The 17,635-nt window shown below is 40.8% G+C and overlaps 1 protein-coding gene across 2 annotated transcripts; it reads left to right on the top strand.

Annotated features, from left to right (window-relative positions):
- The first annotated feature begins 462 nt into the window (after positions 1-462).
- Positions 463-16,510, top strand: LOC128429779 (equilibrative nucleoside transporter 2). 2 transcript variants are annotated; one of them, XM_053415568.1, is made up of 13 exons: positions 463-649; positions 5,884-5,940; positions 6,270-6,351; positions 7,326-7,471; positions 8,148-8,287; positions 8,377-8,511; positions 8,728-8,825; positions 9,319-9,388; positions 10,484-10,662; positions 11,098-11,200; positions 11,631-11,716; positions 12,977-13,176; positions 14,057-16,510. In XM_053415568.1, the coding sequence occupies exons 2-13, from the start codon at positions 5,909-5,911 to the stop codon at positions 14,166-14,168; spliced, it is 1,383 nt and encodes a 460-aa protein (XP_053271543.1). In that variant the 5' UTR covers positions 463-649; positions 5,884-5,908; the 3' UTR covers positions 14,169-16,510. The 2 variants fall into 2 exon arrangements, with proteins under 2 accessions (XP_053271543.1, XP_053271544.1); XM_053415569.1 differs by lacking the exons at positions 12,977-13,176; positions 14,057-16,510 and adding an exon at positions 12,478-12,744.
- Positions 16,511-17,635: the final 1,125 nt, after the last annotated feature.

The raw sequence follows: 17,635 nt of genomic DNA, 5'->3' as shown, positions 1-17,635 counted from the left end.
TGTGACACACTCTCCTGGCTGCACCCTACTTCCTTCCTGGAAACAACCTGTACGAGATGTTAATGTCAAAGACTTAGTGATAATACATTTTCCCCCCCGATATATACATATAGACACACAAATATACATATACAGATGAATATACATACATATATATGGACTTACATACATTCAGAGAGACATATACACATAGACATGTATATATAAACATACACACATATACATATACACGTATTTATCTATATACATACAAATGTACTTACATACATTCACACATGTACATGTATATACACATACAGACATATACAAATAGACACACACATACTTATAAACATTCACACATATACATACATAAACGCACACACACAGGTTCTGTCTCTTGACATGAGCTCTAGCCACTAAAATTTGAAGGTTTTCGCGGGTAATTAACGTGTCACTACTCCGGAAGTGGATAACGTTTGGGGGGTGACGACACGCGCAGATTAAACAGACGCAGCTCGAGGCCATGCCCATTTCTACGGATTCCCGCCACGTGTAGACGTGGACGAGGCTCCAGAGGAGTCGTTTCGTGTCGGTGTGGACGAGGCTCGGTTTCCTGTTGGAAAAACTATGAAGACACAGTGACGACAAGGCCAGCGTTTAACCCAAGGTGAGCCCCTTGCCACCATTATCAGGCTCCGCATCACGTTAGCTCGGTACGTACAGATATGGCCGCGGTGTCTGCGTCGGGGGGGGTTCGAAGCGGAACGTCAGTGTTTGTGTATGTGTGTAGTCGTTTGTTGAGGAGGGGGCTGCTGCTGGTCCGCTGGCTTCCTCCTCCCCCTCCTCTCCTGCTGTGTGGCCCCTGTTCCACAGCACTGTTTTGTTATTCAATGCGTCTGTCAGTCAGTCGGTAGCTCATGGGAGGATGGAACCGACTTGGTTTTGTTACGAATTACCTGCTTCTCTATATTTACATGAAGACTATGGTAATTTATTCTGTTATGTATTTCAGTTAGGACCGACCTGTGTCAACATGTGACAATGTAACACACCATTGACACACAATAAGTGTGTTTACCCGCGGAGAAGTAAATGGTCTGTATTTGTGTAGTAACACAACTGCAGTACCCAGATAAAGCAGCTGATCAGTAAAGGTTTACTGTATTTCTCTTTTCCTCGTGGTGATGAAGCTACACGGACACCGCTGCTGTGTGTACACACGCTCACTGAGCTGGATCACTGTGAAGACTGGTAATATGAGTCAGCAGTGAATCAGACGTATACAAATAGCATAACTGGAAAGTCTCAAGCACCAGTAAGAAGAAAAACACTGAGTCACTGTTTGCCTCAGGATATTTTTAATGTGATCTAACATTGTTATTTTTGCGGTTTGCTGCCACTTCTACTCAGTCGTTCGTTTTCACAACCCCAATCTTAAAATGTTGGTCCTCAGGTCTGACATTCATTTGTGAGAATAGCTGAACTCACCTGCAAGCGTCCCAATCAGCAGTGTTTCCTTGGGGGGGGGGGGGGTGAAGACACTGGATCGTTTTGATCTGTTGCAGCCTTGTGCCAAATCACCTCATTTAACTCACTAAATGAAAACAGATTTCATGGTTTGTTTCTGTACATCTTTGCTGTGAGCACTCAGGAGCCTTGTGGGTCTCTGGATCCCGTCTGAAATGATTCAACGTCTTGATAAACATACACAAGACAGAGGATGTTGTGCATTAAGCAAAGAGGGATTTCTAATTATGAGCGATACAGTTAAAGTGCTCGACCCATAATACTCTCTCTGAGCTCTGTCGGTAACTCCTCCAACCTCATGGCGTGGATGTTTACTTTGAGTTGCTCCACCTCATATGAGCAAGTGTCGACTTTTCGTGTGTCATGTCGAATTAATTGAATTTACCACAGGTGGACCCGATGGCGTAGACACATCTTAAAGATGACTAATAGAAGTGGGAGGTACCCCAGTGACATTTCTTAAAATTTGTTAAATAAGTTTTCAATTTTTCACTCTGCCAAGGCCCGACAATCTGCTTATCAAACCACATTTAAATTCATTAGATCAGGGTTTTATATGGATCTGCAACAAATTACACTCATTAGATATCAGTCATTATTTATGATTTTCTCTGAGATAAATTAACATTTTGAAAAAAACATCAGAGGAAGTGAAAAACACCTCTTGGTTCTGCTCCCTGATTCAGATCTGCACCAAAATTCTCTGGGTTTTCCCCTGACCCATACCACATCCTCCCACTAAGTTTAACCGTAGAACTTTTTGCAAAACCCCTGCTCACTAATAGGCAGACAAAGAAAACCCAGATTAGATCAAAGTTTAAACTAACAATTTAGTAGCACTTAAATGGCACTTACGTGTAGCACTTTGTAGTTTGGCTCATGGTTTAATGCACTTATTGTAAGTTGCTTTGGATAAAAGGGTTAGCTGAATGAAATGGGGGGGGGGATTAAATCTGTTTTCTGTGGCCTGCGTGGAAAAAGACGGTAAGAATACGTTCACGCAGCACAGAGGGCCCGAATTTGATCTCCATCCACCCATGTCACCCACATCTGATTGTTTAATGACAGCACAAATAACTTGGAACCTAAGTCACACAGTGTGAAGTCTCTGTGTGAACTAGGGCTGCTCGATTAATCGAAATTTAATCGTGATTACGATTATGGGGTCAGACCGGACCCGCATTTCTCCGCGCCGGAGAGTTGGTCATAGAGTGTTAGGGTTGCCATCATTAAGGTTTTTGAATAACCGGGCACTGATATCCTGGTTTCACGGTGGAATAAGACACGCAGCCCGTCCTCGGTGTTTACCGGAACCGGAAGTGATTACAAAAATAAAGCATAGACTTCAGAATAAGGGCACATATTAATAATCGGATGAATAATCGTGATTTTGATATTGTCCAAAATAATCCTGATTATGATTTTTTCCATAATCGAGCAGCCCTAGTGTGAACAGTGTCAAGCTCCTCATAAGGAGGAAAAGGAGTGGGAGGGAGTCACCTGGCGACAACAAACATAGAAGACAGCTGCGAGGGAGGTGGTCAGTGGAAGGACAGTGAAGTTTTAACCAGGTACTTGGGTGACAAGTCTGTACAAGTTAATCTTGAGGAAGTAACCGGACTGTGACCATTGAACAGCGAGCGCTCACATCTCATGTCTCCGATGTTTATTACTGACTTCTCCTTGTTTACTTCTGAACACAGCGTGCTGCGTGTGACTTCTTGCTCTTCTGTCACATCTGATACTGGCCACATTTAAAAGATAATGTAAACAGCTACTTTAAAAAACAAACAATCCAAATTGAGTATGTAGAATATATTGTCAGCGGAACGCCCGGCCCAGCAAATAGAAAGACTTTTGAAGACAGAGTGATTTCTGTCTCTCGAGGAAAACATAGCTGCATATGTTTCAAATACTGTTAGTGCATGTGTGTATCGAAAGATACAGACAAGATAGATTGTCTGTGTAGTAATGTTTGTGTGTTTTTAAAGAGCAGCTGCATTCTAAGGGACTGACATCTGAAGAATGATTTGTGTTTGCCTGTGATGGCAGCTATGCTGGTAGTGACCCGCTTCGAGAGTTAATGCAGGACTTGCAAATTTTTCTCACGTTTTACATGTTTGCCTCGGTGATGTGGGAGGGGCCACTTCTCCTGTCTGTCTGGTACGTTTTGTTACTGACAGAGAGGGAGCGATGAATTGACCCAGGCAATAAAGAAGGTGGAGAAAAGGGCTAGAATGCTAAACGGCCCCCTCCAAAAATGGGCTTTGTCTGTCCCCTGGTTGTTTGCGCTTCACTAGCGTCACTAATAGACCCGTCTCGCTTTCATTAGCTGCAGGGGGAACGCTTTTTCAGCAAACTTCACTTTTTAGAACTGTGATATGTATAAAATCAACTCTTCATTAAAATGTCTGAGAACAACTTGACCTTTGTGATATATTTTGCTGACTTCTGTACTTGCATATATGCATAGAATGTTTACAAAAATGTTCAAAATTCAGAGAAATTATATTTAAGGCAGAGGGATGTTACACGATGGTTGTCTTCTAATCGCGTCATATCAGTTATACTCGTGGCTTTTATAGTCTCTGCTGTATTTTCCGGAGCAAACAATGTGTGAAGATGTAAAAACACAGTTCACCAGTTAGCCGTTTTCTCCCTTCCACTGGTTGTTATGATCACTTGTAATGACTCGCCATTATTCATTGCCGTTTTCTGTGTAACATAAATACCACTTAAATAGAACTCATCCATGAGCATGCTTTTTTTTGCCTGAGTCGCATCAGGTAGTTTTTCATCTGCAAATGTCATGAAGACAACAACTCTCATGATCCCACGCTGCCTCCCGATGTCTTTTGTTATTGTTTGGCTGGAGAGACCCCTAGTGGCTGAAGTTTCATGTTGTTTCTTTAAGTATGGGATCTTTACATCATCTGGTCCTATGACTTCAGCCTTTTAAGTGGCTTATATCAGGCTTAGTGACATTCCTGTTGATACGGGGGGCTGTGACTCTGTCTGTTTTCAGCCCCGAACTTAAGAGGACTCAGGATATGTTTTTTGGTGTAAATTTGTGTGGGTCTTTGTTACAAACGCACACATCCAAACCCATGCTGGTTGTTTGACTGGCTTTTGCAAAAGATCAGTAAGGATATTCATTATTTTAGTTTTACCTCCTGCCGATATCCTTGCCTTTGATACAGCCAAACATTGTTGCCGTCTCACAGCCATAACAACTCCCTTCCTATGCTTTTTTTTATCCTTCCACGACATGTTGGTAAAATAAACACAACATGTTGTTAGTCCTGTCCATGATTTACTAGAGCATTGTAATTAGTTCTGCTCAGCTGCGTTAAACAGGCTTTTTAGTTAAACTGCAGTGAACTTTGACTGAGCTTATATTCTTCAAGCTTTGAGAACATACCACTGTCTCAGTGAGATGCAGATGAGACCATCTCACCAGGGAATAAACAGGCTTTTATTTTTAGCCTAGCTTGTAACTTAATGTACAACACATGTGATCCGTGGAAAACAGAGTGAATGGAAACCTGTTTTTGTTTGTAGGAAGTGTCGACTGACAGGTTTAGGGAAGTATCCAAATAACCGACCTGACGAACAAATAGAAATGAAAGTGCAGTCAGTGGACAAACTATTTGCTTGAGCCACATATATTTTCCGAGATGCACAATAAAGAGAAATGTTTGTATAAGATTTGTGTGTCAAACACAAATCTTATAAGTCAAACAAGCCAAGCAGCCATTCTGCACACTCAGTGTGTGGGCTTCCTTTTCTCTCTCGTGTGTGTGTGTGTGTGTGTGTGTGTGTGTGTGTGTGTGTGTGTGTGTGTGTGTGTGTGTGTGTGTGTGTGTGTGTGTGTGTGTGTGTGTGTGTGTGTGTGTGTGTGTGTGTGTGTGTGTGTGTGTGTGTGTGTGTGTGTGTGTGTGTGTGTGTGTGTGTGTGTGTGTGTGTGTTCTAATGTTCTAGACTAGAGCACAGGGAGCCTCAGGGTGCTCTGACACCTAATTCGTTTGTTCCAGACTGTCAGACTCTTCAGTTTCGTCCAAACCAAAATCATGAACCTCGGTCTAGACTTTCAGGTGTGAAAACCCCTTTGATCACATCAAACTGCAAGTTACTTCATCTTAATACTCACAGGTTCACGTGAGGTAACGTAGCAGAAGTCAAGGCGAAACGACGTAAAGCCTTTTATGTCCAGACTCGTACCAGACCGCTGTACTTCAGAGTGTCTCTGGTCCAGCCCTCACAGCTTCCTCTCAGAATACAAACGCATCTCAGTTGGAAACCCGCGGAGGAGTGTCTTAAAAACAAACTTGCGGACATGTGGCTAACCCTTCTTCTCTGCTGTTGCCCTCGCAGTTTCACCAGAACCTCCTACGTCAGGATGAAGGAAGGAACAGACGCTCCTCAGGATCGGTGAGCTACAACTAGTTTCAAACGAGAAACTCATCACTCGTTCAATTTGTCTTTGTAGCTGACGATGTTGCTGGTGTAACTATTAAAACTAGAATTGCACTCAATAGAGCACATACAGCTATGGTCTCATGGTGTTTTGGTGACAGGTTTCTAGCCCTATTTGTAATATACAGCAGCTGAAAAGGCCTACACCCTTTATTAACAATAAATATGACCTTCTGGTCGAGGGAAATATTTTTTGTTAATACTGGCTGCCTGTTCTTTAAGAATGATACTGTAATGCAGTGTCCAGCTTGCTGCTTTCTTCAAATAACACTTCTCATTCACAGGGGCTGCTTGGTGGGAATCAGTTTCTTCATTTTGGGCCTGGGAACACTGTTACCATGGAACTTCTTCATGACTGCTTCATTGGTAAAAACTTTATACTTCTTCTAAATTTCCTTCAGGATGAATAAAGTGTCTATTTATCTGCTTCTGACACAATATGCATGAAATGTTTTAGACTCAGTAATAGATGATAGCTTATCAGTTTCTCAATCACCTCTGCATAAAAAAAACTTTCTCCAAAGTGTCTTTTAAGAAATTTATGGTCCTGAGCTTCACTAAAACGACATCATGTGATGTAAGGGAACGTAAGGGATTGGATTTGTCGGAGATGGTATTAAGTGATCATGCATGTTATGCATTCTGGGTGAAGGGTGTTGTTATACCCTGCAGGGGACCCATAAATCCACCCAGCCCGTCATGTGAATGAAGGCACGCGCAAACACACATGTTCATGTGACGGAGCAAAGCCTCTCTTCACATGGATGTTACCCACGTGTGCAGCGCTGCAACAGCACTCTGGTTCCTGCTGAAAGCTTTGACACTTGACAGTCAGGGATATTTTCAGCTGCTGATAGAAGATGTAAGAACACTGCAAGTCTCACGCAGCAAAGCAAATGAGGACGATTATTTCAGTGTTGCAAGAACTACATGTATCTGGATCTATGCTCCAATCAGCCACCTGGATTTTAGGACAACACAGCTTTATTTAGTCAAAAAGCTACTGTAACAATTAGTATTAGTTTCCTGTCTGCTAATAAAGCACAACAACTAATATATTGTATTATGATTATAAGTTGTTGGTCTTTGCCACTTTATGCTCACTCCTTTCACTCCTTACCTATTTTAACTACAGCAGGAAAAGACTGAAATATTTGACTGCTTGATTATATTAAAATGACTGATCTTGGATACATGAAATTGGGACTGCATACTACATTAACCAACTATGGAAGATCAGTCATTTTAATATAATCAAGCAGTCCAATATTTCAGTCTTTTCTGAAGTGAAAGTAGGATTTGGCAGTGGTGATCTAATATCTTTCCTGCTGTGTGTGTAGTATTTCCAAGGTCGTCTAAACACAACAGAATGGAGCAACGGCACAGCGGTGATCCAGAAAGATTACTACTTCAACAACTGGATGACCCTGCTGTCCCAGCTGCCCCTGCTGCTGTTCACCCTGCTCAACTCCGTCCTCTATCACAGGTCAGTGACTGGGTTCCAAGTAAAGATTATGTCATCATTGGGCCTGGCCAGTGTTCAGAAACTCTTCATAAGAAAATAAGACTTTTGTTTATCTAGGAACAGAAAGATATTCAGCTGGAATAATGCATCTAGCTTCTAAACAATAAATATATTGTTAACTTTCATCAATTGTCTTTTACAAATATGTCACTCAGTCTTTCCCACTAATAATCTTGACTGTGGTGGCCCACGATTTTTCTAATTTGTGCTGCCACAGTTTATTAATGAAACAAAATAAATGTTTACGCTCAAATCATAATTACATAAGAGATAAGGTGTTTTGCTCTGTCGCTGCATTGTATATCTGTGCCTTGGGCTCGCCCTTACTATCTTCCACAAAGTTTTTTACCATCCATGAAGACCGTTTGATCTTATAGTTTCAGCTGCAGTTGTGGTATATAATGCAGTTCCGTCTCTCATGCGAGGACTTCTCTTTTACTCTAGTGTGTGTACCTGTCATTCGGAATCTTTTGCATATGAGTGTGCGCCTGTATTCGTACCCTTGCTGCCGCCATAGATTTAATTAATTCTGTGGAATTAAACACTGACTCAGGTGTAGTTTTCTTCCAGTTTGGCATAGCAGTCAACACGCTCTGTGTTAAATCACTAATGTGGAAGTCGACTGTTCTTCTTTCAGGATATCGGAGGCGATGCGTATCGCAGGCAGCCTCGTTTTTATCCTGCTGCTCTTCATCCTCACAGCAGTGCTGGTCAAAGTGCCCATGGAGGCAGAACGCTTCTTCTCAGTAACCATGGCTACCATCTGGTTCATCAACTGTAAGTCAGTGTGGTTGAAAGCCTGAAATAGCTGTCGAGAGTTGTGCACGGTTGAAAATATTGAGTGACACAACACTTGTTGCCCCCAGCGTTCGGTGCCGTGCTGCAGGGCAGTCTGTTCGGCCTGGTTGGTCTGCTGCCTCAGAAGTACAGCACCGTCTTCATGAGCGGACAGGGCCTTGCCGGGACCTTCGCCGCCATCGCCATGCTGCTAGCCATAGCCAGTGAGCCACCCACACAAAATGCCACCTTGTGCTTGATCACCAGTTGCCTAGAAACACATGTAGAGCTAGTCAAGTTACAACACCACCCCTCAACTCAAAGACACTCAGAGGACTCTGTTCGTGTTGGGTCCATATGAGCAGTTATAACTTTTTTCTAATAAGCTTCTCCCTTCAACAGCTGGTGGCTAACTCATGTCTTTGTGCTTTGTGACTCAGGTGATGCAGACTCTGAGTCAGCAGCGTTGGGTTACTTCTTTACACCATGCCTGGGAACAGTGGTCACACTCTTAAGCTACCTGCTTCTACCTCGACTGGTCAGTCAGCTTCCAGCTCTGCATGACTACATTACCCACAATCCTTTCAACCTCCACTAATCTATTGTGAACCCATTAGCTATTAACATAATAGTTAATGGCAAATTAACACAGTTGCACTGAAGCAATTGTTGTCATGGTTTTAACATTGCAGTGTTGGAAATGAAACTCAATCAGTAAATACATAACCAAGCTTTTTAAGATAGTTTCCTTTAGACAGTTTAATACTGTGAAAATCTGATTTTTTTTTTTTTTTAATAGCTGTTTAAACCTCAGCTGCTTTAATTTTTTGTGATGATTCCTGGAAGTGAAACAGAAGCCAAATGATGTCAGGACTAAGTGAATTTAAGTTTCAATGTGAATAACCTTCTAACCCTGTGCTGTGTTAACATGTTTCAACAGGATAATTCACGTTTGTGTCTACGTATTCTGTTTTGTTTGTGTATTTTTCAACTCAGCGGGCCAACTTGTGTTGTCTGTTGTTTCGATGCAGGAGTTTGCCCAGTATTATCTGAAGAAAAGCAGCAAGTATGAGGCAGGCGCCACAGACGAGTTACTGAAAGGTGAGATGGCCAAACTCACCCTGCACAAACTCCCTCAGTTGACTCTCTGAATCATTTATTATGTCTAAAAGCAACTCTCATTTCACCTACTAACTTAATTTTGAAGTGCGATCTCTTTAATAATAATAGCATTAAAGGTTCAGTGTGTAGAATATTTATGAGATCTAGTTTTGAAGTTTCATTTTGCAGCTAAATACCTTTCACCTCACCCTCCTCTTCCATACATGAGAGAACCTGTGGTAACCTTCAGTTGTCTTAAAATTCAAAAGAAGTTCAGACGACTGTACAAAACGTGGCTGCCTCCAAATAGAGGACCCTCTCCCGATGGACATATAAAGTATTAATATATAAAGGGCCCATTTGAGGATATTTTTATGACATTTCTGCCAAAAGATCCCTTTCATCTAAATCTTACACAATGGACCTTTGAGCTGATCAAACATTTGTTTGACAGTGAGCGAGCGTGTGTTTACTTTTCCAGTTCTCAGTTCAGTCCTTCAGTCTGCGTGAATCAAATCAATTCAGTGGAACATTATCTTATTAAGTCAGTTGACCCTCTGTTTATCCAATTAGAGTCCCAGCAGCGCTCGGACAAAGACAGAGCCTGTTACACTGACACACGGTCCCACACACACACTCTGCATAAGCTGTGAATACTCAAAAACCCAAAGAGGTGCTCCGACTTGCATAATGCAGCCAACCAGATTCCATGTTTCCCCCAAGCGTACCTTGAACAGTAAAGGTTTTGTATAGATAAAAAGAACATTGGACTTATTTAGTCTCACAATTTGCGAACAGCAGAACCATGCCTACATATGGCGCAAAGGCTTGTTCTGTCTACAGCAGTAATACATGTGATCCACAAAGTTTATAAATGCCACAGAAAATTGAAGGGGAAGGGGTTTACATGATCAGAGATCAGAGATGTTGGTGGGTTCAAAGTGACCATAAGCATAAATGCTTAGTTGTGACAATACCTTTCCGCTCGCAGATACTGCTCTATGAGCGTGTAGAAAGGAGATGCTCTCCTGTGTGTACGGTTTTGTACTTTCATTTTGAGACAGTATAAAGACCACTTTACATATTCATCTGCAGAGAGCAGCACAGTGGAGAACAAGAAGCTGAACGGCCATGCTAATGGCTCAGTGAGCAGCAGCGAACAAGCCGAGACAAAGGTGGACCCCAGCCCGGAGGACAATAAGCAGGCCTTCCTGTCACTGGAGCAGGTGGAGAAGTCACAGGCCAAAGCCTCCGTCATAGAGGTGTTCAAAAAGGTATATCTCATTGAAACTACGACAATAAATTGTTCTTTATGTCAGATATTGTAGTGCATCACAAAGTAACTACTTGTTGGTTCACATGTTGTCAGAATAATCCGTGAAATGACATCCTGACTAAATAAATGTATGTAAACGCCATCTCAATTTTTAACAACTCAGAGTTGCTGACCTCATCACTTGATCACTTGATCTTCTTTACTATGTAAATCAATGAAAGAAGTGTCAGGTATCTGTTAAAAGGCTCTGAACATATGAATACAACATGTTTTGTTAACAGCTTACATAAATGTTCACATTTTCATATCAAAGCTTGGTTCAAAGTCAGAACAAAATTCACCACTCTGGGAAATTGGACCTTCTGAGGAGCACATACATGCACATTTAGTCCTGTCATGTGTATAAGCTGTTTCTCTTTTCTTTTCTTTTCAGATCTGGGTGATGGCGTTCTGTGTGACGTTTGTGTTCACAGTCACTCTGTCTGTCTTTCCTGCTGTCACCGCAGATGTCAGAACATCATTCCCAGGAAAATGGGGTATGACTGAGCCTTTATTTAACTCTGGTAGATTCCTGCTGCAAACAACATACACATACTGGATGTCTATATACACATAAGATCACTGCATCAATCAAATTTAATACGTATTGCCCATCTTCACAAATTATAGTTTGCCCTATAGTCTTAACAATAAAGGTGCAACATCCTCTGTTCCTATCCCTTGACTAGCACCAGAAAAAACTACAACAAATCCAGTTTAACAAGAGAATGAAATGCCGAATACTCATGGAGGGGTTAGGGTTGCAACAGAAAACACCAACATGATAATTATACTCTGAACGTTCATGAGAAAATATATAACATGTCTAACATAAGTGGAGCGATGTACAGTAACAATCACTTGGAAAATATCTATACTCTTTTAAGTTGTGGCCTGATATCAATTCCTCCTTTGTTCTTTCACCAGACCGCTTCTTTCTGTCAGTGTGCTGCTTCTTAATGTTCAACGTCAATGACTGGCTCGGCCGCACCATCACCACCGTCATACGCTGGGTGAGTGTCTATGTATTTGGGTGAGATTTAATCAATTACATGACTAATTTCAGTTTTATAATAATCATACTCCTCTCTGTAGCATAAGTTTGTTCCAATGACGTATCTTTGCTATTTTCTAGCTTTATTTGCATTTTGTTGCTTTGTCAAATGCTCCAGCACAGACAACTTAAAAAAAGTCAAAGGTTGAATCATTTTTTGAAGACAGACATAATACAATTAAATAGATAATCCAGGAAATTGAATACCTGACAAATCAAAGTATTCATGCTGTTATGTTAAGACTCAGCTGTGGAGCCAAGCTTGTGACTCGACCTCAACAAGCTGCAACATTAAAATACATATTACATGTTAAAGCCTGAGCAATAATATGAATTCATGGCAACTATGTAATAATATAACAACCTGAGAATGGCCACTCTACACATCTATTACTTGACTTACCTATGATGTTGTCTTTTTATATTTATGTTTTAATCACTTTTAATCTTTTCATTGGTATTTATTTCCTTTAACGGAATGTTGTCTCTTTCTATTTATGTTCCGGGTCTTTTTTTGTATTTACTGCCTTTGCGTGATGCAGTAATTTTTTTTTATTAGTGTAAATGACTTGTTGCGATTGCCCCTCTTTCTGCTTTGTCTGTCAAAGCACTGTAAACTATAAACCCTGCTCTTAAAGGTGCCACATAAGTAAAGTTATTATTTAAATTTAGATAATTTTTACATGTGTTTTTTTATAGTATAATTAATTCCTCCTACAGATATTGAAGGCAAGACGACGTTGCATAAAAACAGCAGATCTCTGATGCCTGATACATTTCTATTGTATCACAGTATATACAGCTGTCATCCTCTATTGTATCCAGTTCTGTGTTTACAGAGCATTCAGGTGAGAGCAGTGATTAGTGAGTGATGGAGAGAACATGACGCACCGCCTCTTTGTCCTTGACTGGAAATGACCTCAGTCGTCCTTCAGTGGAACAATACCACAACATATTAAACTGGCTGGACTTGTCGTCGTCACTTTGCCAGAAAGTGGCATCACGTTTTTTTTTTTTTTTTATGTTGTTGTGTCAGACGGTCCCATCTCTCCCATACAACTGGGTTTTCTCAGATCCCATGCCGACATGTCCAAAAACTGTAGCCCACATCTACACTACCTCTGATAAATCCAGACCCTCTTAATGTCCTCACTCTACCTGATGTCATCTACTCCTTCTCTCTTATTTAAACCCATCTTTCCTTACGTCCCCTCTACAGCCTCGCAAAGAGTCTCCTCTGTTCCCGGCGCTGGTCGTCTCCAGGGTGGTGTTCATCCCTCTGCTGATGCTCTGCAACGTCCAGACTCGCTCCTTCCTTCCCGTCTACTTCCCCCATGACGCTGCTTTCGCTGTCATCATGGCTCTCTTCTCCCTGTCCAGTGGCTACTTCGTCTGCCTCTCCATGTCCTACGCACCACAGTGAGTACACACCCACTGATGCTGAATAAAGTAATGAAATAATGAATGGTGTAGATCTCACTCCAACATTAAAAAAGTTAACTAGTTATACGTAACCTATCACTTTTGACTCAGTCAAGCCATGAAGCTCTGGAAAGTAATGAAAAGTTTCAAACTATATTACTGGTTCACTATGAACTCTTTTAAAACAGCCCACGTATTTACACTGATCATCCACATTAACAAAACCACTTACCGGCTCAAATATCGTGTAAAGCTATAAAGTCTCCACCAAACTAGAATACGTTTAAGTGTTGTAGACAGAGGAATAGCATCATGTGGTATTCATACACATTAAGCTGAATTATGAATGAAAAATACACAAACCTTGATAACAAAAACCTCATGATGCTTTGCAATAAGCCACCCTGTTAACCTCTGGTGACAAGGGCCAATCATTTGGGGCTTTTAGTGTAGACAGTGGATATCCAGGCCAAGACTCAGTATCTTGTCACTTGTCTACGCTTTCTTTATAAATCTTACCTGATATTATTAAAACCTTTAAGAATTATAACCCTAAATATGTATATATCTTATAATTAATTGACATGCTGTGCAGCAGCCAAGTCTCTGAGGGGCCTTGAACGCACCAACAAGGTGTGTTGGTGTGGTATCACCCTTCGATCACCATGACAATATCACATCACTGTGACTAATCAAACTGAAGGTGGCTAAATGCTCACTGTGTCGACTCAGCAGCCTTTTAAAAAGGATCATGTGACTTATAATTGGTTAAGTGTGGTCAGTAACTCTCTCTCTCTCTCTCTCTCTCTCTCTCTCTCTGTCTGTCTCTCTGTCTCTCTCTCTCTCTCTCTCCCCCCCCCCCCCCCCCCCCAACCAGGTTAGTGGAGCTGAAGGACGCAGAGACTGCCGGAGCCCTGATGACCTTCTTTCTGGCCCTGGGTCTGTCTTTAGGAGCGGGCTTGTCCTTCCCGCTGAGAGCGCTGGTGTAAACACACACAGGAGAAAATTAGATTAATGACCTTTACTTTTTTTTCATCCGAGGACCCCGAGTGACACTTTAAAAAGACAACACACACACGCACTCAGTTCATGAAGTGGTTTTGGTCATAAATGGCAAAATTCCCTTCAGATGTAGGAATAAGGGAAATGTTGCATAGTCTTTGTTCGTTTCCCATAGGATTGTTTTGATTGTGTTACTGCGTTATTTGGTTTACAGTTTGTGTGTTTAGATTGACTTTTTGATTGGTTTAGGGCATTTAACACTGCTGATGTGTAGAAAAGGGAATCCTTAGAGATGCAGGTTTAAATGAATTTCAATTTGATGCAATCAAGAGGATTTATGTATCGTCTGTGTTCTTGCTGCCACAGTTGATCTGTGTTTACACTCGTTTGTTTGGCTTTTGATAAGAGATAGCTTCTTGTAATTTGACTGATGGCTTGAATAATTACAGCAGGTCTATCTACCTTGTGTTTAAAACATTAGATATTTTTGATGATGGCAACTTTCTAGGATTATTTTGTTTTGTTTTATAATGAACTAGCACGATGCCGCAGATGTAGAACAAACTGTTTGTTTAAATGTCATGTAATTTACCAATGGAAGGTTAATGAGCTGCCGCATGGACTTGGATGGATACGTGAATTATCCAAAGGGAGAATCCATCCAGGCTCATGGGGCCCTGTGGCAGTGGCAATGCCAGTTTTTCTTCTCCTCGACAAACCTGTCCCTCTCCAGCATTTAGGTCACTGCTGCCATCTACTGGTCAGAATTCCCTTTTTCTTTTTGATTTGAATCTAAAAACCGCTGAATAAAACTTGAGAGACTGATGTGCTCTGACATCACAGGTTATGACTGACTGACAGGAAGCGGCAGCGGTTAGTTGTATTTCCAGGTTGCAGGTGAACAGGTTGTGTGAGCGGAGCAACATTCTTCTGCTGACGGAGTAAAACATGTCGCGGCTCCAACATGTAGTTTTAGTTTAAAGTGAGATTTTAAAACGGATGCTCGTCCTGAGGACAATCAGGCATCTAAACCTTTCTCATTTAACGTACCAGTGTAGTGATGATTTTTGTTATTAGTAAGAACACAAACAATGATATAATTTGGGAATATTAGTCATTGTAGAAAATGAGAAACAAACATAGAATTTTGTATGGATATTTATATTGGCCACATAACAAATAGTGTGTTTTTTATGTTGCTACCAATGTGCTCTTCTCCAGTCACAAATCTCAGTTTTTCTATTTTTTATTTGTAGTGCACAGACATATTCATGTATTGAATTTAACTTACGGTACTTTGCAGGTTTTGTATCACAATGTGTATGGATTGAAAAGTGTTTAATAAGCCTTTATTTTTATTATTATTATTATGCAAGTGTGCGTCTTTTTACTCTGACAGTAAATGAGTGGTTGTTACAGTATGATGTGTCATGTACATGTCGAGGAAAAAATCATTTGTCTCAGCTGCTTCTCCGAAATGAACCAAGGGCTGACTCCTAACAGACGATGTAACATGGATTGGATTTTTATTTGATATTTGTATTTTATGTATTTGTTTTAGAGTGTGACTTGACTCGACATGAAATGGACAAATACAAAGAGCAGTTGTCAAGGCACAACGGAGTGTTGAGTCCTGTTGAGGAAAAACTATTCTGACATCTCAAAATAAAGTCACGACATTACAAGAAAAAAGTTGTAATTTGACGTAGAAAAAAGTCGTAATTGATTGTCTTCTCAAGTATATCACTTTAATCTCTTAATATTACGACTTCATTCTCACAATCTCTGAATCCTTCTTCCTTAACACGGCAACCATTTATTGTAATAGTTAACAAAATGCCTTGAATCCTCTGCCAATCCCAGATTTTAAATATAGTGGCTGCCAACTCAACATGATCTCTGTTCATGTTCTATGTGATGCTCCAAATGTTTGAATCCATGTTGATAACAAAACAAATTGTTTAGATTTTTGCTAACTCCATATTTCCTTTGTACTTGTTCAAGTGGTGTATGAAGAATGTAAAGAGAGTGATGACACATGGGGCCGCTCTCAGGCTGTGGACGCTCTGTAGCTGTCGCTCTGTCACATTCAGCCTTAACGATAAAACAAGAAGGTCAACGTTGTGTTTACAACAGTTTTTTATTTTCTGTTTTCTCAGTCAATGCATTTATTTCAACAAAAATCCGCCTGTTGTGTTTTCTCCGATCTAGTACGACCATACCGTTACCTGCAGTTCACCCGTACAGATTGTGACAGCAAAGGGAATCCATGCATGTTCATTATGTATGTGTATAGATTTGGCTGTGAATAAATGAATGGTTCCAACCAGTTGTGTGTAGTTGTTTTAAACTGGTTGCAAGATTACACAAAAACAACAGAACTGTTTTCCACGTGAATTGGTGTAAGGAGTCAGGGAAGAATTGTTTTAAGAGGATCCTTGATATTCGCGGCAGAAAGCAGAGTAAAGAGAACTTCTCCCTCGTTCACAAAATCAAATATAGGGTTCTGCTTTTCATATGAAGATAACCGATATCACTTTAGTCACTATAAATCTGGATTTTGTTTTATTCTTATTGGTTTATTGATTCTGCCTTGAAATCTGAAGCAGCGAATCCTTCAGCCTTAATGAGCCAGTTCCAGTTCAGGCTTCTTCACATGTCACTGCATCATCAGGACCACATAGATCTCTCAGGGTGATTGAGCAACGTTTACGGTGTGTTAGTGTAACTCATTTCATTGTCACAATTAAATTAAGGGATGAAATGTAATTACAAAAATGTGATCACGTTTTCCCCCTTTCTTTTATCCATTGACTTACTTGTAAAAATGAAATCATGACAGTTACACTAAAGCAACTTTGAATATAAATTTTGTTTTGAGATTTCGTCAGGTTTGGTTTCACAGTTAGATGATATCGTGTTTAAGGCTCCATAGCTTTGAATGAACTCTTGTGCAATGGCATGACAAATTGTTAGTGTGGCATCCACAACTTCTGAGGGGTTAATATCAAAAGAAGAGCTTGCTATTATTAAAGAGGAAATCTCTTAATGTTAACAAATCCACCTTTTAACTGCTTTACTGATTTAGCAGGATTATGTTAGCCTGGATTATTTAAGACAAGTTTGCACACACTTCCTCAGGGCTGATGTCGGATTTGATTATCGATCTAACGTAGATTTGAGGCTCAGCTGGAGCAACAAGTCCTCCATGGCAAATCTGTAATACAACCCTAACTGAACTAAAGACTTTTTGTCCGATTCCATACAAAAGAGTAATGTTCTCATAAGGTGGTGCAGCGGGTGGCACTGTCACCTCACAGCAGGAAGGTTCTTGGTTTGAATCCCGGTCCAGTCTGGGTCTGTCTGTGTGGAGTCAAGATTTAAAGACTGAGGCAGATTATGCTAAAAAGACTGTAAATTGTCCGTAGGTGCCAATGCTTGAGTGTCTCTTTGT

The sequence above is a fragment of the Pleuronectes platessa genome, chromosome 23 (assembly GCF_947347685.1).
Source record: "Pleuronectes platessa chromosome 23, fPlePla1.1, whole genome shotgun sequence".
Classification (NCBI taxonomy): Eukaryota; Metazoa; Chordata; class Actinopteri; order Pleuronectiformes; family Pleuronectidae; genus Pleuronectes; species Pleuronectes platessa.
This window is presented reverse-complemented; position numbering and strand designations above follow the sequence as displayed.